General features: G+C 38.2%; 1 protein-coding gene across 2 annotated transcripts in view; it reads right to left on the bottom strand.

Moving 5' to 3' along the window:
- Positions 1 to 21,658, bottom strand: part of Lmbr1 (limb development membrane protein 1) — a 116,236-nt gene that overhangs the window by 2,360 nt on the left and 92,218 nt on the right. For both annotated transcript variants that reach the window (XM_033764443.1, XM_033764441.1), the window contains one exon: positions 2,162 to 2,323. In XM_033764443.1, the coding sequence (XP_033620334.1) occupies positions 2,162 to 2,323 (162 nt within the window). The remainder of the gene's footprint in view (positions 1 to 2,161; positions 2,324 to 21,658) is intronic.

The raw sequence follows: 21,658 nt of genomic DNA, 5'->3' as shown, positions 1-21,658 counted from the left end.
GCATGTCTTAATGACAAAAAGTAAAACTGAGTCTTTCTATGGCATTTGGGAAGAGAAAAAGACCCAAAGATGGTCTGGTCCAAGGAATGGCCAAATTACTAAATGACCTAAGGAGCAGCCAGCTGTCGGAAAGTAGGAAGCATTAACACATTCCCACAATGCATGACTGACTGTCCCATCGGACAGCTTGTACCACTGCTGGTACACACATGACTCCCATTGGGCAGCTTATACAACTGGTGGTACAAGTGATACAATCATGCATGGGACAGTCATACATGTACCACCAGTGGTTCAAGCTGCCTAGCAGCAAATCATCTGAATTACAGCCCTATCATGAACATGTTAAAACCAGGGTTGTCAGAAAAGGCCCTGAGCAGAAAGTATGTCAGGAGGTAGTCAGTAGCTGCCCTGAAACGGAATTACGGTTTTTTTTTAATTGAGTTTATTGGTACATTTTAGGTATACAGTACAATTACATTCATTATTGGGATCTTGTACCTTTATATGACAGGTCTGGGTTCTCATTTTTTCCCCTTGTCCCAGCCCTCCCTTCACCCCCTCCTCCCCTCCTCATTTACAAACACTTTATTTCCATTTGTTCATTTTCTCTTTTTTTTCTTTTCCCTTATTACCTTTCCCCTACCCTTCCCACTTTTCCTACACCTTTGGAATTATGTTTTTAAGACAGAAGACAGACTGGGTTCACTTCTGAAATTTGAGTGCAGCCTAAGCAATGCGTTCTGAAAAACTGCAATGTCCCTCTTCTGTAGAGAGCTCCAGAGATAATTACCCATCACCACCATCACCACGGCTATGTTCCAGGGATTCTGTGACATGGACATTGTTATAATCAATGGACATAGCAGCAATGGCTGGGTGGGGGGACTACGAAAAGGAAAGAAAGGGAGAGAGAAGAAAGAAGAGATGAGATGAGACAAGACAGGAAGGGAAGGAAGAAAAAAGAGAAAAAGTATATAGTAAAAGAGATAAAAAGAAAGAATATAGCAAAGTTCATAATCAAATTATGACTCTCAATAAAGTCATGCTGAAGATCTCCCATCATTCAAATACTGCATATACTTATACAGGAAATTTTGCATTGCATAAATAACCCCAAAAGAACACTGCAGAGGACAGTGAAAAATATTCAGAAAGAAAAGTAACTCTACCAGATAGTTTCACACACTCTTGGTTATCACATTACTTCTATGGTCAAAGAGCTGACCCAGCACACAGGAACTCTGCCTGTACGGTGTTCCATTTACCCTTTTAATAATGGCTCCCCAGTAGCACAACCCCAGACTCTCCAACACAAGCATTGGCTGTGCTGAGTTCATTGCAGTCAATGCAGGGAATGGAATGGAGTCACTGTGACATCATGGATACCTCATCTTGCTGATATTATAATAGGCTTGAAAATTAAGACTTATTCTAGACATCTGACAAGAGTCCTACTTCATCCTGTATCTTTTAACATGGGCAGTATTATAAAACCTAGGCATTAAAATTTATGAAATTGTCTGGGGCTCTGGTTCAAAGAAGATGTAGCTTTTTCTTTGCAGGACAATACTCTAATCAGCCATCCCTCTCACAAATGGCCTGAACTGACAATCTGACATCTTTTTTTCTTCCCAATCATCACACTTTCAACCACCAAGGCTGGGAAGGGTAGGGAGCTTGAGAAGCTTGATTACTGCTCCTTTGGTTTAAGATATCTGAATACTGAACCTTAATGAACCAATCAATAAGCTGTCTTTTAAAACAGCTCAAACCACAAGGAATATATAAGCATTTAAATCATATCACTCAGGTAAATGAAGCTAATGTCAGGATTTTCGATAATAAATCACTGACTTGCCCTTCTTTTGTGGTAAACTACATACCCCAAGCTCAAGACAGCATGTATTGTCATGGTAGCCCTAAGGTATAAAACTTGAAATATTTATCATTAATGTGGAAGTAAGCATGAAAAATGCATTCACAGCCTACAACAGTTTTAATATAATCAATGACACGACTCTATATGACTGGTGGTCAAAAATTTGACTTCTAAGGTTGTATACATTTAGAAACTGAATGAAGACTTAGTGTTAACTGAAAATTTAACACACAATCATTGATTAGCAGAAAGAGAAATACCCATAACCCTCAGGATTACCTAGGGCCTTGAAAAGTTCTTCTCGTACAGCAGAGGTGAATTTTCTGACCAGACACAATGTTGTCACAATGGCAAAGAGTAAATTGTAGGACAGGACAATATAGAAATTGCCCAGCCAGTTAAACCTTCCAAAGTCTCCAAGTAGGTCAAATCTAGTGATTCCTGTTAAAGATAAATAAAAGAGCCCTTAATGAAAATCAGTTAGTTACACAATGATGTACTCATCAGATCAAATCCTGCAGACTTTCTCAGTTCTGCTCCTGGGATGCTCTAACGAATGATCCCAGTTTACAATGAATGAGTCATTGTTATGGCATGGCCACCTCCAGCCAGCCCTGACCTATGTCACACAAGTGCCAGTTAAGTGCAAGTGACAACAGAAGGCTGGCATAAGTACCCCTGTCATACCGGCTCAGAATCTGGGCTACTTGAGGCTCACTTGGGGAGGACGGGTGACTGTGCCAACTGGAACAGGGTGGCTGTATCTGGTCACAGGAAACCAGAGTCCTGATGAGGGGGCTGCCTGAGCCAATACTTCTGCTACCCCTTTGCTGCCCACAAGCCATCCTGGAAAGAAGGGCTGAGTCCCCTTCTGCAGACAGCTGCACCCTCCAGAGTGTCCATGCAAAGTAAGGTTTCTGATAGAGCACATGACCTGATTCCTTTTTTACTTACTTATTGCCTGCTTCCCCATGCCCCATAAGTTCTGTGAAAACAATGACTTTGTTCCATTCTTATAATTCCAACACCCCAGAGCAAAACCTTTCATATTCTTCACATTACATAAATGAATAAATGAATATGCTCATTTCTTTCCATATGAAATACTGTTAATCTGAATTTAATGCTATAGACTTGTAAAGTCTGGGCACGCTGGAATTGCAGTGGAATTATACCATATATGCATTTCAGTTATTTAAACTCACCACACACTTTTTTTTTGTAATTTAAAAACAATTTAAATAGTTGTTCTATTTAGTGAGCATGTGTCCCAGGTCCAATATTCATTGGAAAGAATATGTAGGAGAAACAATCTTCCTAACCACTGATAGGTAAATAAATCTCAACATTCAGGAGGTCAGGTGAGTGAGGAACAAGAGAGTCCCAAGAGACTTTAAGAGAAAGAATACAAAGCTGCACAGGGCCATACTCCAGAGAGCTACAGGGAACTGCTGGTAGGAAGCTAAACACCATTGGAGACCTCAGCTGATGTCCTGAAGGCTTCTGACACAATTTCATGGCTTCAGCTGGCTTGAACTTGACACTCAGCTCCGCCCCAGCACTGCCCACCTAAAGTGCCCCCAGAACTGTTACACACAGTGGGAACCTCCCTGTACAGACTGTGAGGAGAACGTGCTGCAGTCCCTCTGACCAGGGATGATGCAGGTGAACTTGAAGATGGTCCCTAAATATTTCTAACAGACAAAAAAATTGGTGAAAATGTAGAAAACCCTTTAAGAAACGTTAAGGGGCAGGGATTTAGCTCAGTGGTGCCATCACCTGCCTCATAATTGAAAGAGAGAGAGAGAGAGAGAGAGAGAGAGAGAGAGAGAGAGAGAGAGAGAGGGAGAGAGAGAGAAAGGGAGGGAGAGAAAGGGAGGGAAGGGGAAGGGAAATGGGAAGGGGAAAGGGAAGAGGAAGAGGAAGGAAAGATAGATTAATACCCAGACACCAGCAGAGAACACAGTACTTGCAACATCACTCTTAAGATGATTACAACAATCCTGGCTACAGTTTCTCAGCTTTAAACCCAGTAAAGCTTCTTTCCTAAAAGTAACAGATATCTACTTGTATATTTTATTTTTCAAATAAAGTTGCATTTAATTGAACCTAGCAAGTTATCTGTAAACAAGTAACAATCCTACTGAAATAAGCATCTGATCCCAGAGACCCCAGACAGACAGTTTACTGATCATCAAAGCCAAGGACCCTTGGACAATCTGGTGAGAGGTGTGGAGTGATGGCTAATGCACAGGTGTACACATGTACACAGACTTCCATGTCCCCCAAGCTCCTCTGTGGGGAGCCTGAAGGGTCCAAGACCAAAACCCCTGAAGCTCCACTATAGTCCTACCTGCTCTCAAAGGCTTCCACATAGCACCAGGTGTATTTAATATTTACAAACTACCAGTATATACATACTATTCACTAACATATTCAGACAGAGCACTTTAGCAGCTGTAACAGTAAAATGCATACAAGGTCTAATATTTTCTCCATACACTTCAATGGTCAAATTTAGGGACCCATGCGGTGTACAAACTCCACACTAAAAACCATAGGTGTGTGCTGTGGTCAGCATCCTGGCCATAGACTGTACCTCTGCTGTGACAGCCTACATGCCATAAGAGAAGAGCAGTCACCGAGTAAGCACAGGGCTTTGGTGGAACAGTGGAACAAGGCTGAATGGGGCCTTCACATCTGCCAACCAGAATCAGTGCTCAGTCCCAACAAGAATGTTCTTCCAGGCCAGGCCAGCTCCCATTAGATTCTTGGGTTCTAGAGAGGTCTCAGGTAGACATTCATGGACTCTCAGCAGTGTACAGAGGAAACAGACCAACACCAGCTCATGAGGACTGGTTCTGAGGACACTACCATTTCAATGTTAAACAAAATCTATGGACATTAGCTGACTAATAGATTATTCTGGAAAAGACAGATAGCTCTTTAACTCTGAAAATCTACATAGACTAGACAATAACAAAATCATTTCTCTAAAATCCTAGTTAAGAGGTTTTTGTCACAGTGACAAATTATAAAACATACTTTTCAAGATGAAAGTACTAACACAAAACAAAAACTCACAATGCTCAAAGCCTTAATTTAAAAGCATTTATTGGGGCCGGGGATTTAGCTCAGCGGTTCGGTGGCCTGCCTTGCAAGCGCAAAGACCCGAGTTCAATCCCTGGTCCCAGAAAAAAAAAAAAAAAAAGCATTTATTATACATGTGTCATATTCAAATCTCTATTTCTGAAGAAGGTAAAAGCGTATTAAGAAAGAAAATTTTAAAATGTTAGTAAGAAAGATTCAATTATCAGATATGTAAATGTTTATAACCATTCAGAAGTAAATTTCAAGAGTTAAGTTACACCAGATGAAGTTCACTAGCAAGGCCTCAGCAAGGCAGAAGTCACATGACCATGATCATCTATTGGAATAAAGCATCCTTCATGACAAGCTGCACACCAGCTCCCCCAGGGAGGTTCAAGATAAAATGTTTCATGTGTAATTCTTTGCATAACAATCTCCTATTCATTCCTTTAAAAGAATGAAAGGGCAGAATAAAACCTCGGATTTAAAAAGAGCTGGTCAGTCCACCTGCAGTGTGAGTCAACAGAATCCATGTGTTGGCCCACCTGAGACAACTCCTGCATTTAGCAAGCATGCTCATGTCCCTATTACACCAGCAGTCACAGGAGAACACTCAGAGGACTGAGCATGGGGATCACTACTGTAACTGCACAGGAAATTCCACATACTGCCTTGTGACACGCGGCTTACACAATACTCGTGATTTTAATGTCAAGCTGCTAAAAAGATACAGACATCTTGTTATAAAAGCAAGTTGAAATTACACTGCCTTTATTAAACCATCAGTATTATTTTTTTGTCTCTGGTCTCAAAGGTTAGTTTAAATTATTAATATAACTAGGTTTTTAAAATCTCTTCTCTAAATCAGACTTTTGAATCAAAATTTCCAAATTACAGTGTCAAAATATAAAAGCAATCATTTTAAACATAATTACTTTTAGAATTAATGTAAACAGGCTTACTGTCAATTGATTTATTTATCAAAAGACAAAGTCATTCTAAAACTTTAAGATAGGTCTCACTTTGGAAATGCAACAGAAGATGAAACTGTTAAAGACTTCAACTTCTGGTGAGTCTTACTGTGAAAGTATATTTTTGTTAAATTCTATCAATTAGAAATATGATACTGGCTTCTAGTATCAGCCAAGATGGAGCAAAGGAGAATAGATATTCCCTTCTACATAAACTAAGAAACTGGGTGAAATATATAAAGCAATGGTTTTCAAGGCCCTTGAAGTCAGACCATGAAGAGCAGTGACCACTGAGATACAGAAATAACTCAGAGGGCCCCATGAATGGCACCATTTGCTACATCCAGAGACTTCTAGAGAGCATCTCAGATTGTAGGAACAGCTCAGTGGCCAAACAGCTGCACAGAGCTGGGGCCCCCAGGGATTAACAGTGTGTGCTGGTGCACAACCAGCCCAGGGACAGGAAAAGGAATGAGGTCACCGCAACAGTGATCATAATATTTGTTATACTGGTAAGGCTAGAAGAAAGAATGAACTAAGTACAGACATGGAAGATATAAAATCGTCTGAAATTGATTTCTAAAAAGGAAAATTACAATGTGCACTAGTAGATGAGATTAATAGTAGACAGGAGAAAAGTTAGAAAACTCCAGACAAAACTACAAAAACACAAGAGGAAGCACAGAGAGCAAAACAATTCAAAAGAGAGCATTAGTAACCTATGAGTTACTTTCAGATGGCTGAAGTGCTCGAGGTCAGAGTCCCCAAAGGAGAGAGACAATAAATTATTGGAAGAAATAATGGCTGGCTGAACATCTTCTAAAATGGATGCAAACTACACTCCAACAGAGGAAAGAAGTAAATGAACTAAAAAATGAATAAGAAATCAGAGAAAAACTATACCAAAGCACTAAGCTGCCAAAAGAAGAAAAAAATCACATAAAAAAAGAACAAAAATGGTCACAGAAAGTTTCTTGTCAAAAATAATGCAAAGGACAAAAGAATAGAGCATCACTTTTAAAGTACTGAAAGAGAAAGGGTAATCTAAAATTTCATATCTAGCAAAACATCTTTCAAAAACAAGGCAACATAAAGAGATTTCACACATACAAACTGCAGAAATCCATTATCAGCACACCTGCATCAAAGTGTTAAAGAGAGTCCTTAAGGCAGAGGGAAAATGATATCAGAAGGAACCTGGATGGACACAAAAGAATAAGAAGCAGTAGAAATAATGAGTACATGGGTAAATATGAAAGACTTCTTAAATTTTTAAACTTCTTAAAAAGACCACTGTTGAGTACTAAGGATATAAAATGCATGTCTAGCATGTCTAGGCCCTGGGTTTAATTCTCAGCATGACCAAAGAAACAAAATGAAACCATCACAGTAAAACTAGAAGCAAAGTCAACACAGTGTGGGAGACCTCGCAGAGCAGAGCCTGCTGCCAAGAGGACCTCAGAAGACCTGCCACGAGGGAGACCAACAGCCTTCACACAGCTATTGCAGCTCTCTTACTGCTCTGGGCACCAAAGGCCCCACAACTTCTGTGTATGTGGACACACCTGTATGAGCCTCTGCTATCCCTATGCCAAGAGCTGCTCCAGCCATGGCTGCTGCTGGGGCTCCAATCCTAAGACCTAGCACTGCATGCATATACCTAGAACCAACCCCTGCCTCCCACCACCAAGGCCTTTGACATGACAATGCACCAGCCTGCAGCAGGTTCAGTCCCTGCCTACCCAGGCAGCAAGGCAGCTAACCTAGAGGTACCAGGGCGCTCATGCCTTTGCAGTCACACAGATGCCTTGCACATTTCACTGCCCAGCACAACAGCTGCCCAAGGCCATGGGACCCCAGTCCTAGCCAGCGCCTTGGCAAACCCCTTACTTGGCACTTTTATCCACTATGCCTGGAGCAACAGCATGTGTCCAGGAAGCCCCCAACTGGTGTCCCCATATTCTCCCCAGCTCCACAGTGCAGAGCTTTCCTACTTAAGACAGCCCCTCAAGTCTGGAAGACAAAACTACCTCTTCAGAGGTACAGATGCTAACACAAGGATACAGAAAGTGAAAATCTGGGAAATATGACTATACCAAAGAAGCACAGTCAACTTCCAATCCATGAATCGAATGATCAGTGGAAATCCTCGGACTGACTGCCTGACAAAGACTTCACAATAATCATTCTAAAGAAATTCATCAAGCTCTCTCCTGCCGGAAGCCACCCTCGCTCCAGCACCAGGAGGGCTGCCTGGGCCCCAATCCACCATGGGAAGGGTAGCCACGCCCTCTTCCACTGGGAGCTGCCCTTGCTCCAGCGCCAGGAAGGTAGCCATGCAGGCACCCCTGAACCCCCACAACTTCCCTAACTCCCCTAACTCCCATCCCCCTGCACACTGTCACAATGTCCTGATTGTGTCAGTCTTTGGACCCACTCTGCAGAGGCAGAGGTGGTTATAAAGGGTATTTTTCTGAGTTCCCAACTTTGAACATCTTTAAAGAAAGGGTGTGGGAAACCTGTAGCAGAACAGTGTGGAGTTCAACCGTTCAGAAGGTTAGGGAACTCAATCTGGGCCTTGCAGCAGAGGTCAGTCTGGGTCATGGGGTTCAACCCTCAGCTAACTGAGATCAGGGATCTTGCGTCCTAGCTCTGTCTGAGCCCCCATTCTAAATGGTAAATATACTATATTGAAAAGTTTGTTCACTGCAGACATGTTTTGGAGTGCTTCTTGATTTCAATTTAATTCAAATGGTTTAAGGGTGATAGACTAGTAACTACCACAGGTGGTCAGTTTCCAAGTTGTGCTTGATCATATTGTGTTACTGATTATATCAGTTGGGATAAAGAATTATAGTTGATTCGATGAGCTGTTTTCTCTGATGTTATGAAGATGAGAATGTCTGTGGGTCGTTAGAGACCCAGAAGCTAGGGCGCAACTATATCAGGAAGATTTGGGTGATAACCCAGAGATTAAACCAATGTCAGCCTGACAACAAAAATAAAAATGAGAAAACACTTAAGCAAGACACAAGGACAGACTTCCAGTTCACAAATGGCAAACAGTAGAGCAAATGAGGATGAAAAGGTTGATAGTGAACCACCAGGACATCCTGAACTCAAAGCACAGGAGGTAACAAAACAGATCAATCAGGCTCTAGAAAAATTCAAAACAGAAATAATTTCCCAGATAACCATAGAGATGATGAGCAAAATGAAAGTCGTGATTCGAGACTCTAGAACAGAAACTGACAAAAAAATAGATGAGCTCAGGACCACGACAGAAGCCATGAAGGCCCAGCATAAGAAAGAAATGGAAACAATAAACGCTCAACATAGGAAAGAAATGGAACCCATAAAACAGATTCAAACAGATATCCAGGAGATTAAACACTCCATTGAAAGTGTACGCAACAGAATAAAAGAATGTGAAGACAGAATCTCAGATATAGAAGATAAGATTGCAGTCAGTGACTGAGGAGAGGTCTCTTAAAAACAGTAAGGGATCATGAGAAATCAATCCAACAACTCCTAGATGACGCAAAGAAGAATAACATAAGACTGATAGGAATCCATGAAGTAGCAGGAGAAAATACAAATGACTTAAAAAAGCTGTTCACAGAATTAATGACAGAAAACTTCCCAAACAGAGGGGAAGAATTTTGCATTCAGATAACTGAGGCATATAGGACCCCAACTAGCCACAATCAAAAAAAAATCTACACCTAGACATATAATAATCAAGATCCCAGAAACCCAACAGAAGAACAAAATACTACAAGAAGTAAGAGAAAAGAAACAAATCACATGCAAAGGAAAGCCCATCAGAATTACAAGAGACTTTCAACACAAACCCTTAGGGCAAGGAGAGCCTGGAGTGAGGTATTTCAAGTCCTAAAAAGAACAGCCTCCAACCTAGACTGATGTATCCTGCAAAACTCTCTTTCAAAATGGATGGGGAAACAAGATACTTCCATGACAAAGAACACCTGAGAAACTACATGAATACCAAACCAGCACTACAAGCAATTCTAAACAAGATCCTAGAAAAAGACAATGAAGGTAACAACACCATGAGGCCCAAAAGAGCAAATCAAATAGGCACAGCAAGAAACTAAAAGGAGAAGGTGAAAAAGTAAAGAGTCAACAAAAGGCCAATAACAGGTCAATAATAAGTCAGTACATATCAGTTATAACCAGCAATGTCAATGGCCTCAACTCACCAATCAAGAGAAACAGACTGGCAAAATGGAATAAGAAGCAAAATCCAACAATATGTTGTATACAAGAAACACACCTAGTGCAAAAAGAAGCCCATAGACTGAAAGTGAAAGGATGGAAAACAATTCTCCATGTGACAGGAGTCCAGAAAAAAGCAGGGGTAGCAATCTTATTTGCAGACAAAGTAAATTTCAAATCAAAACTGATTCTAGTATTATAGATGTAAGACGGTACTGTATCATACCTCTGTGAATGTAAAATACCTTGTACCTGCTTTATGATACGTAGTAGTGACTGTATTTTATCAGAGCTATTTTTAATGATGTTACTCTAGAATGTTCTCTTTCCAGATGATGATTAAGATGCTAATAAAAAAAAATGGTGCCAGGTACTACAACAGCAACAGAACTTTGCTGTTTTCTGGGTATTATTCTTTTCATTGTTTTTTTGTTTTTGTTTTTTTAATGGAGTGTACTGAATGTCTGTAATTTTATTCAGATGACTGCAGAACCTGGAAAAGCTGTTGCTGCTATTGATGCATAACATACTGCTATTATTGGTCTTTTTATATAAATAAAAAAAATTTGAATTTTTGGAAACTTTAACTGTGCTGTTGACTTTGGAAAAAGTTATCCCAATTTACTGTGTTGAGTTGGCATTGTACAGAAATTAGCCATATTGGTCTAGAAATGTTAATTTTTTTCCATTTGTACAGGGGTAACACACTGTATTAAATATGTAAGGTCATATCTACGTGGGTTTGATTACAGAAACTAATAAAGTATTCTCTATATAATGAAAAAAAAGAATAATATAAGACTACAAGAGCAAGAAGCAATTTAAATATGTTCAGGGACCATTTTCATCTTCAGAATTAAGGATTATTTTAATTTTACATCATTGCCTTTTCTCTTTTACTTTCCTTTTTAGTTTTATTTTAGGATTCCCTATTTTTAATGTTCATATAGAGATTTCTTTAACTGAAATACCAAATTGTTTCTCTGGTGTGAAAACCTATAATAGTACACAAGATCCTAATGAGATAATTAACAATGTGAAATAGGAAGTAAAGGGCTAAAGGTGTAGGGAAAGTCGGAAGGGTGGGGGAAAGGTAATAAGGGAGAGGAAAAAGTATGAGAAACTGAAAAAATGGAAATAAAGTGTTTGTAAATGGGGAGGGGAGGAGGGAGGGAAGGGAGGGCAGGGACAAGGGGAAAAAATGAGAATCAAGACCTATCATGTAAAGGTGCAGGATCCCAATAATGAATGTAACTGTACTGTATACCTAGATTGTACCAATAAACTCAATAAAAAGAAAAAAAAAGAAATTCATCAAGGTACAAGAGATTACATGTAAACAATTTAATTAGATCAGGAAAATTATACAAGAACAAAATGAGAAGTTAAAGAGGAAACAAAAAAACTAATTCTGGAGATGAAAAATACAATGATAAAACTAAAAAAAATCAATAGAGCTTCAATAGCAGATTTGATCAAGCGAAGGAAAGGTTTTGTGAATCTAAAGACAGGTCATCAGAAAGAAAAGACAAAAAACAGAATAAAAAGAGTGAAGAAAACTTATCGAACTTAAAACACACCATCAAGCAAATCAATATGCTAGCAGCTGTCCCAGAAGGAATAAAGAAAGAGAACTGGCAGAAAACTTAAACCCACCGAACTCTGAATAGGATAAACATAAAAGAAAGTTCTACACTGAGGGACACTATAACCAAACTGTTAAAAGACAGAATTTTAAAGCAGCAAGAAAAGAGCAGCTTATCTCATACAAGGGTTCCAGAGAAGACAGATTCTTCAACAAAGACTTCAAAACTGACAGAGTGGCTGATGTATTCAGTGTACTGAAAGAGAAACTGTCAACCAAGAACAGTATCCTTGAAGGAGAGATAGTCTTTCCAGACAAAAAATGGAGGGAGTCTATCACCACTGAACCTGTCTTACAAGAAATGCGTACTTAAAAGAATTCTACATAAGAGATATAAAAAAGGCCAAAGAGAAATGTGAAACACATAAAAAGCATAAATCTCACTGATAAAGGTAAGAAGTCAAATACAAAATAATATAAAACTGTAATGGTTATAAGCAAATTAATAATCTTAATGTAAAAATTAAGAGGCAAAAGTACTAAGAATAACTATACCTATAAAAGTCTGCTACCAGAATCACAATAAATAGAAGTAAACTTGGACTTCATGAGCATAAAGTAGGGGGAGATATAAAAGTCTGATTAAACACAGGTTGTTATATTAAAACAGTTATAACTGCAAAAGGATTCATAAAGTCTCATGGTAATCACAAAGGCACAAAGTCTCATGGTAATCACAAAGGTAAAACCTACAGTAGACACAGAAAAGATAATAGAAAGGAATCAAACCAAACCACTACAGAACAATCATATAAAATAGAAGAGAGCAGAGAGGAAAAAAAGAACTATAAAGTTAAAAACAACAAAATGTCATCAAGTCTTTACCTCCCTAAAAGTACTTTAGATATAAATAGACTAACATCTCCCCCAATCCATAGGGATGCAGGAACTGAAAATGTAAACCGGTGGCAAAGTGCCTGCCTACCATGCAAGAGAACTTGGCTGACTATGGAAAAGAAAGAAGTGCAAATAAAAGAGAAAAAGAGGGGGGAAAACAAATGAATAAACAAAATCTAAGATATGCTGCTTCAAGACTCGTTTTATATAAAAAGAAATAGGCTAATAGCAAAGGGATGAAAAAAGGTATTCCAGGCCAATGGTAACCAACAGAGACCAGAAGTACATACACTAGTACCACACAAAATAAACTAAGTCAAAATATGTCTCAAGAAACAAAGCAGGTCATATATAATAATTAAAAAGGTCAAATCAGTAGAAAGATACAGCAACACATATATATCCATGTCCAGCAACAGAACACCTAACTATGTAAAATAAATATCAACAAAGCTTAAGGGAAAAATTGACAGCAGCACAATAACCACAGATTTTAATACCCCACTTTCAATGATGGGCAAGACATTCAGACAGAAAATCAGTAAGGAAACAACTGACTTGAATGACATTATAAAACAAACAGGGCTAATAGACATACACAGAACTTTCAACCCAACAACAGCAAATTACACATTTTTCTTAAGTTCACACAGAACACTTTCAGGATAAATCATGTTAGGTCAAAGAACAATTTTTAATAAATTTAAGAAAACTGAAATCATACCAAATATGTATTTTCTCACACTACAGTGATATGAAACCAGAAATCAGTAACAGAATGAAAACAAGTGAAAAAGTTTTAATATAAAAACTAGGTATTAAAAATGAAATCAAAGGGAAATTTTAAAATACTGAGACAAATAAAATGAAAATACAATTTAACAAAGCTTATGGGATACCATAAAAGCAGCACTAGGAGGGAAGTGTATAGTGATAAATGTCTACATTTTTAAAAAAGATTCAATTAAACAAGGTAACTTTGAAACTCAAAGAGCCACATAAGAAAAAAAATTAAACCCAATGTTAGCAGAAACAAAATAACAGAGGTTGGAGCAGAAATAAATGAAATTTTTTTTTAAATTCAAAATCAACAAACTAAGAGTTACTTTTCTTAAATGACAGAACTGATGAATTCTTGCTAAGGTAGTAGAAACTGAGAGAAGACAAATAAGAATGAAAGTAGAGACATAGTAATGAATGAGAATTTAAAAAGAGTATTAGGGGACTATTATGAGCAACTGTTTGCCAACAAATTAAATAACTTACAAGAAATGGACAAATTCCTTAAAACACACCACCTACCAAGCTGGTGTTCCTATTACAAGGGAGAAGGGCACAGTGTGACTTGTGAGGCTGACATGGTCTTCTGCGAGCAGAGAGAGTAGGACGCAAAAGCAAGAAAAGGGCATCAGGAAGACCCTGCCCACCCAGGTGCCAGCCCCAAGTCTTGAGTGGCTGGCAGTTGTGGAAAAAGTGAGTTTCCATAGAGAATAGGTGCAATAGCATTCATGGCAGATGAAGTACCAGGTACAAAGGTGTGAAGGCAGGCAGTGGGCTTTCTTGCCAACATATCAACAGCGCACCTATATTAACAATGGCTCAGGATGGGCAGTCTGGAAGGGCAGGTGATGCTGGTGTGGCCAGGCACAGAAAGCTACAGGTGCCACCTGAGGAGAATGGGTGTCATCTGAATGTAAGTGCTCACAGCCTTGGAGCTGGGGTACCAGTGTGTGTGGCAGGGAGGGACCAGCCCTTATATGGTAAGTGACTGGGCAGAGAAGGGCCAGATAAAGCTCTCCTGGTAGGATTCTCCCTATGCTGTAAGGCCACTGGCACATCCTCCTCCCCTGCCCCTCTTGCCTTATCAAGAGCATGTCATGGGAAGACGAATGAGACACTCAAAGTCACTTGTGTGGTTAAAACAAGCCTTAGAATTACTAGAGTGCTGTGGCCAGGAAATGCGCAAGAGGACAAGTATTTGCTAAGCACCTACTGAGTACCAGGCTTTCCTTCAAATAATTTACTGAGGTGAAGTTCACATAACATGGAATTAACTATTTTAAAATTTTTTAAACTCAAGGACATTGGACATTCACAATGTTGAACAACTGTCACCTCCACCTAATTCTGATGCATGTGAGTCACCCCAGAGAAAACCTGTACACCTTGAGCAGTTTCCCATTTCCTCCATTACCCTTTCTTCCCACCTGCACCACTACTAATCTATCTGTATCTTCAAATTCTTCTACTTAGGACATTTCATGTAAATGAACTAAACATAATATATAACCTTTTATGTCTGGTTTATTTAACTGAGCATAATGCTTTTAAGGTTCATCTATTCTATACCACACACCAGGTTTTCTAACCTTTACTTTTTTGGAGTGATGGGAATCAAACCCAGGGCCATACACATTAGGCAAAACTTTTCCTTGAACTAAACTCTTAGCCTTCTTTGCTCCTTATTGCAGGAAAGGACATATAAAATGTACCAACATGACCATTTGGAATGTGCAGTCCCGTGGTGCTAATTATACTCACATTATACAATCATCACCACTATCTGTTGGCAGAACTTCCTATATCTTGCAAATCTGAAATGCCATGCCCTTTAAGCACTTTCCCATTCCTCTCCTTCCAGCCTGACACCCACCATTCTACATTCCTTCTCTTTGAAAGGGAATACTCTAAGTACCTCTTTTAAGTGGACTACCCTGGTATTTGTCTTTTTGTGACTAGCTTGCTTCACTCAGAGGCCATTCCTTTTTATAGCTGAGTAACTATTTTTCATCTTATTATATACCATGATTTGTTTATCCATTCATTTGATGATCAACAAGCTGAGTTATCTCCACCTTTGGCTACTGTTCTACAGGTCTTTTAAAATAATTAAGCTAGTCCATGTGGTCAGAGAAACTTGGAAGATAGAAATGAAGATAGACAGGATGAGCAAGGTATGGTGGTCCATGCCTATAATCCTAGCCCTCTGGGAGGCTGAGGCATCAAACTCACAAGTTCAAGCCCCACATGAGCAATGCAGTAACTCAGTGAAGCTCTTGACTCCAAAACAAAACAAAAAATTGGGGAAGGAGGGTGGAGATGTAGTTCAACGCCAAGGTTCTGGGCTCAATCCCTAGTATCACAAAAGAAAAAAGATTGGCAGGGTGGAAACAGAGCAACTGGTATATCTTAGTCCCTCTACTCTGAGGATAACCCACCCTCTCATATGCAGCATACACAAACATTACAAATGCTTACCAATGAATGCTGTAAGAGACAGAAAGATGTAGAAACAGGGTCATAAAGGAACATAAAGTTTTTGAGAAAGTCAACACATGAGTCTTACACGAGGCTGAAAATGCACAAATCCACATCACTGGTCATTCGAGAGATGCAGATGAAAACAACACTGAGATTCCACCTCACCCCACAAAGAATGGCTATCAAGAAATCAAACAATAACAAATGTTGGCGGAGTTGTGGGGAGAAAGGAACCCTTCTCCATTGTTGGTGAGAGTGCAGACTGGTGCAACCACTATGGAAATCAATATGGAGGTACCTCAGAGAACTAGGATTAGAGGTTCCATTTGACCCAGCCATCCCTCTGCTGGGTATCTTTCCAAAAGAATTAAAAGAATCATATCACAGTGATATATGCACACCCATGTTTATAGCGGCACAGTTTGTAATAGCTAAACCTTGGAAACAGCCCATTTGCCCATCAGTTGGAAACTGGATAAAGATGTGGTTTTTCTATAAAATGGAGTAATACTCAGCCATAAAGAATGAGAAATTAGAGATTCATAGGAAAATGGATACATATTGAGCATACACTCTTAAGTGAAATAAATAAGTCACACATGTATAAATATTGAATAGTTTCTCTGGTGTGAAAAACTATAATTGTACATAAGATCCTAATGGTATAATTGACAATGTGAAATAGGAAGAAAAGGGCTAAAGGTATAGGGGAAGTGGGAAGGGTAGGGGAAAGGTAATAAGGGAAAAGAAAAAAATGAGAAAAGGGAAAAGAAAAAAATGAGAAAATGGAAATAAAGTACCTGTAAATAGGTAAGGGAGGAGGGGGTGAAGGGAGGGCAGGGGTATGGGGAAAAAATGAGAACCAACACCTGTCATGTAAAGGTACAAGATCCCAATGATGAATGTAACAATAATGTATACCTAAAATGTGCCAATAAACTCAATGAGGGAAAAAAAAAGAAATGCAAGAATCTGAGATACCTTCATGCAGGTGTGGCTCAGCCTCAGGGAATGCACAGATTTAGACAGGCAGGGAAAGGTCTAGAGGAGAGGCTGTGGGAGCATGCGAACAATAGCCAAGAGATGCGAATGGACTTGCAGATAAAGATCAATTTTCCTGATGACTATTTAAATGTTACTAACTCACTCTGTTCTAATCCGAAGGCAATTTAATTTAGGAGCCCCAGTGCACTAGAGTATGTGAACTTGAATTCAAACTAAAATTCAATGAAGGAGAAACATCATCAGAGTCCAAGAAGGAGCTAATTTTCAAAGAAAGGAACCTCTGAGTCCGCCAAAGTGGCTGGCAGGTATCTACTGTCCTCCTGAAGGAATTCTCCAGAGACATCTCCATGGGGTCTCACAGTCAGACTTCCACACGTGGAAATTGATTACTTTAGTCTTTTGGCAAGTCTCTGTACTTAAGCCTCCTGAAAAACAAACAAAACTAAAAGACCTACTCAATCTACTTCATCAACACTTCTCTAACAATGAAACATTAAAAAGAAAACCATATATTCAGCTCCTTATGACTCTTTTTCATTTATTTAAAAAGAAAATGGGGAAGAAAGGGTAAATATAAGGACTACTGACAAGACAAAACTAAACACTGCTACTTGGTACCTGCTGCAACATGGCAAAGGCATTGGCTCAACGCTCAAGTTTCTGTGTTATCCTCCTGGACAGAAGTGTCCCAAAGACTAAAGAGTCAGTGGTTCTGCTTTCAAAACCACCTGTGTGGTTTCCAAGTTATAGCTATTACAAACTGTGCTGCTATGAACATAGGTGCGCATATATCACTGTGATATGATTATTTTAATTCTTTTGGAAAGATATCCAGCTGGGTGCTGGCTGGATCAAATGGAACCTCTAGTCCCAGCTCTTTGAGGTACCTCCATATTGATTTCCATAGTGGTTGCACCAGTCGGCACTCCCACCAACAATGGAGAAGGGTTCCTTTCTCCCCACAACCCTGCCAACATTTGTTATTGATTGATTTCTTGATAGCAGCCATTCTTTGTGGGGTGAGGTGGAATCTCAGTGTTGTTTTCATCTGCATCTTTTGAAAGACCAGTAATGTGGAACATTTTTTCATATATTTACTTGCTGCTTTTACTTCTTTGTCTGAGAAATGTCTGTTCATTTCAGATGCTCATTTTTGAATTGGGTCTTTATATTTGGGGGCCCATCAGTTGGAAACTAGATAAAGAAGATGTGATTTTCCTATAAAAAGGAATATTACTCAGCCATAAAGAATGAGAAATTAGATTCATTCATAGGAAAATGGATACATTTTGAGGATATACTCCTAAGTGAAATAAATAAGTCACGTATAAATACCGAATAGTTTCTCTGGTATAAAAAACTATAATAGTACATAAGATCCTAATGAGGTAACTGACAATGTGAAATAGGAAGAAAAGGTCTAAAGGTGTAGGGAAAGTGGGAGGAGTAGGGGAAGGTAATAAGGGAAAAGAAAAAAATAACATGAGAAAATGAAAATAAAATGTTTGTAAATGGAGAGGAGGGGGGTGAAGGGAGGGCAGGGACAAGGGGAAAAAATGAGAACCAAGACCTGTCATGTAAAGGTACAAGATCCCAATGATGAATGTAACTGTACTGTATACCTAAAATGTACCAATAAACTCAATTTTTAAAAAATGAAATTAAAAAAATTTTTAAAACCCACCTGTGTGGGGTGGCAATGGAATCCATATGCAGCACAGAGAGGGGCTCACTTGCTTAGCTTGGAGCAGGAGTAGGGAGTTGAATGGTTAGATTTGGAACCAGTGATAGGTGGTAGTCACAAAGTAGTGGAAGAGGCAGCTAAGGAATCGTTAGAGAAGGAGGAGGCAAAAAAAGAGGAAAACGGTGACCAGAAATGAAGAAAGAAGAAATCCGGAGACAGGATTAAAAACAGTAAAGCCACAGAACAGAATCCTCAAAACTGGGCAAATGGGAAGTCACCAGTGACCTACACATAAACAGATAATTAAGTCTTTTGGTTTGAAATTCATTTTCAGAATGCTGAGTTATGATGGAATCATTTTAACTCCCATTGGATAAATAGCACAGAAAGTTAAAACTCATCTGAAGGAACAAGAATGCTAACAAGAAAATTAAAAACAAAATCCCATCCAGCCTCTCTCTCTCTCTCTCTTTCTCTCACTCTCTCCCTCCCTCCCTCCCTTCCCCTCCACCCACACAAAGACAAGATTTGAAAAGGTATAACCAAAGTGGGTTATGTAAACTCTGAAGAGACAGGGATTTTAAAAATTGTGGTCATAAGAAATTTTAGCCTACCTTTAATATTCCTTATAAGAACTATCTATTGGGCCAGGGATTTAGCTCAGTGGCACTGTGCCAGCCTCCCAAGTACAAGGTTCTGAGTTCAATTTCTAGTACCCCCCACAAAAGAATGTCTATTTATGCATTCACTTATATAATTAACAATCAAATTTCTTACAACAGATAATCTATTCATCTATCTCAGAGTTGACTAAGCACATACACTATTAAGAATACTCAAGTTAGGGGCCTTTATTCTTAGGATGAATTAGGCCCTTTCTATTACTGTTTAGTTGTAATTTTAATATTTTAACTGTGCCATTTACCAAATGGCCTCTTACAAGCTGGGTATGGTGGCACACTCCTATAATCCCAGCACTCAAGAAGCTGAAGCAGGAGGATATTTTGAGCTGGACACAAGGCTGGGCTAAATAATGAGTTCAAGGACAACTTGAACTGCATATAGCAAGACCATTTCAAAAAAACCAACCAAACAAACAACCAAACAAAAATCTCCTCTTACAGTTCCTTCTGGTTAAATAATCCAACTGTATTGCTTTTCACATGAAAGTTATTTAATAAACTAAATTTAAGGTATGTATACATCAAGAGATGGCTACATTTAGATCCACATAACCAAAGTGACATTTTTCTCGGCAGGCTTACATCTCCCTGAAACAGGTACAGCATCAGAAGCACAAGACAAGGAGACACTGAGAAGGAGTTTCGAGGCAGTTATTAGTGGTTCTCTGACCTACTGAAGGCACAGAATAGTTTTAAGAATTCTTTACTCTTAAAATCCTAACTAGATACACAAATTTATTGTTAAATATAAGACTGGTCAATCAAAAGTTAATTAACATGTTATTTTCTGTAATATATCTGAATATAAGTCACATCTAATTTTTTGCTGATAAATTTTCAATATGGGTTTTGAAATTACTTTTCCATCAATATCATAATTGAAAATATATCATTTATATTTCTATTGCACAGTTGACATTGCTAATCATCTGTGAAAGTATCATTTATTTCTGTTTTACAACTAGAAATAGAAAAGGAAAGCCCCGGATAAAGCTTAGTGATATATTTACAAAACCCCAACTCAAGGCTCTCCAAAAAGAGAAAAAGAAAAAAAACAGTTTTATCAAGATCCTTTAATCATGGAACAAAAGAGAATAATCCATCTTATCTCGTGCAAGATGACAGACTGCATGGGACCAAAATGAGAAATGAGTGGAAATACTAAAAATAAAGTCAAGTTAATTTAAAAGGGTATTTTTAATATTATAAACACTTTTTTAAAAATCCAAATTTGGACCTTATATAACTTATTCAAGTTACACAAAGAACTTTCATAAAAATAACTTTAAAATAGAAATTAGTAAAAGAATATCAAAAATTGTTGTTTACACTTGAAAAAATCTCATTTGGTTAAAAGAGATTTCAAATGTAGAATAGCAGAAAAAAATCAACTTCTTATTGTTTTCTTGATTAAGCATGTAAAGAGCAATGTTAGCAGTTATATAAAATCCTTAAAAATTTGTTGCAACATTTAAACCACTTTGTATCCACAAAATGGGCATCCATTTGTATTCCTATCTGGGCATTCACAGATCACTACTTTGATCCTGTTCTATTTTCATCTTGTTTGCAAGCCTCTCTGCATCTAAGTCTAGTCAACTAAACAGTTTATTAAAGTCTAGTAAACTAAGTTGTTTATTAAAAATAAAACTCCTCCAAAATGCGGACTCTTCAAAATAAAGTTTAAAGTTGAAACAAAATAGTGTTCTATGGCATGGCATTACTTTTAAAGGGCTTTAAAAGGGTTCTAATAAAAAATTTAAAAAATAGTTTCTTTGTGCTTCCTATGAGCAATAACACTCTCATGATTTTTTTTTTCTCATTGGACACTGTGATGTATATTCATTTTATCTGACTAAAAATACTTGGTCAAAATATCTTTACAACTTAATTCTTTGTAGTAAGAAATATGCTAAACATACACAATTTATTTAGTGTTTACTTTTAATTAGCATAAAATTTTCCATTCAAATGCAATGAGCTATTCAAAGGGAATTCTTTAATGATGCATTATATAACATCATGCACATAAACATAAAGCTATAGTTTGTAATGCCTATGATACATCACTAATAGCAGTTGGCAAATTTTAAAAAGAAAAAAACTGCAGAACATTTTGATTTTCAAAGCAAAAATATCACCAAATTAATTATACTGAAAGTATTTTTAATTTACAGTCAAAATTAGTCTTCACTAAAAAAATCTGCAAAGTAAGAGAAGGTCTGCATATGTATAGTTAAAGTATGATTTTTCTTGTTACTGCCTTACTATGCCTAAGTGATGAGCTGCTGCTAGCTGATCTCACATGAGCAAATGAGACCACGCTAAGGTCAGATTTCCTTGTGAGAGGGGCAGAAAAAA

This window comes from Fukomys damarensis, unplaced genomic scaffold (assembly GCF_012274545.1).
Source record: "Fukomys damarensis isolate Sample0158 unplaced genomic scaffold, DMR_v1.0_HiC HiC_scaffold_16, whole genome shotgun sequence".
Lineage (NCBI taxonomy): Eukaryota > Metazoa > Chordata > Mammalia > Rodentia > Bathyergidae > Fukomys > Fukomys damarensis.
The sequence above is the reverse complement of the archived record's forward strand: the minus strand, read 5'-3'. Positions and strand labels throughout refer to the sequence as shown.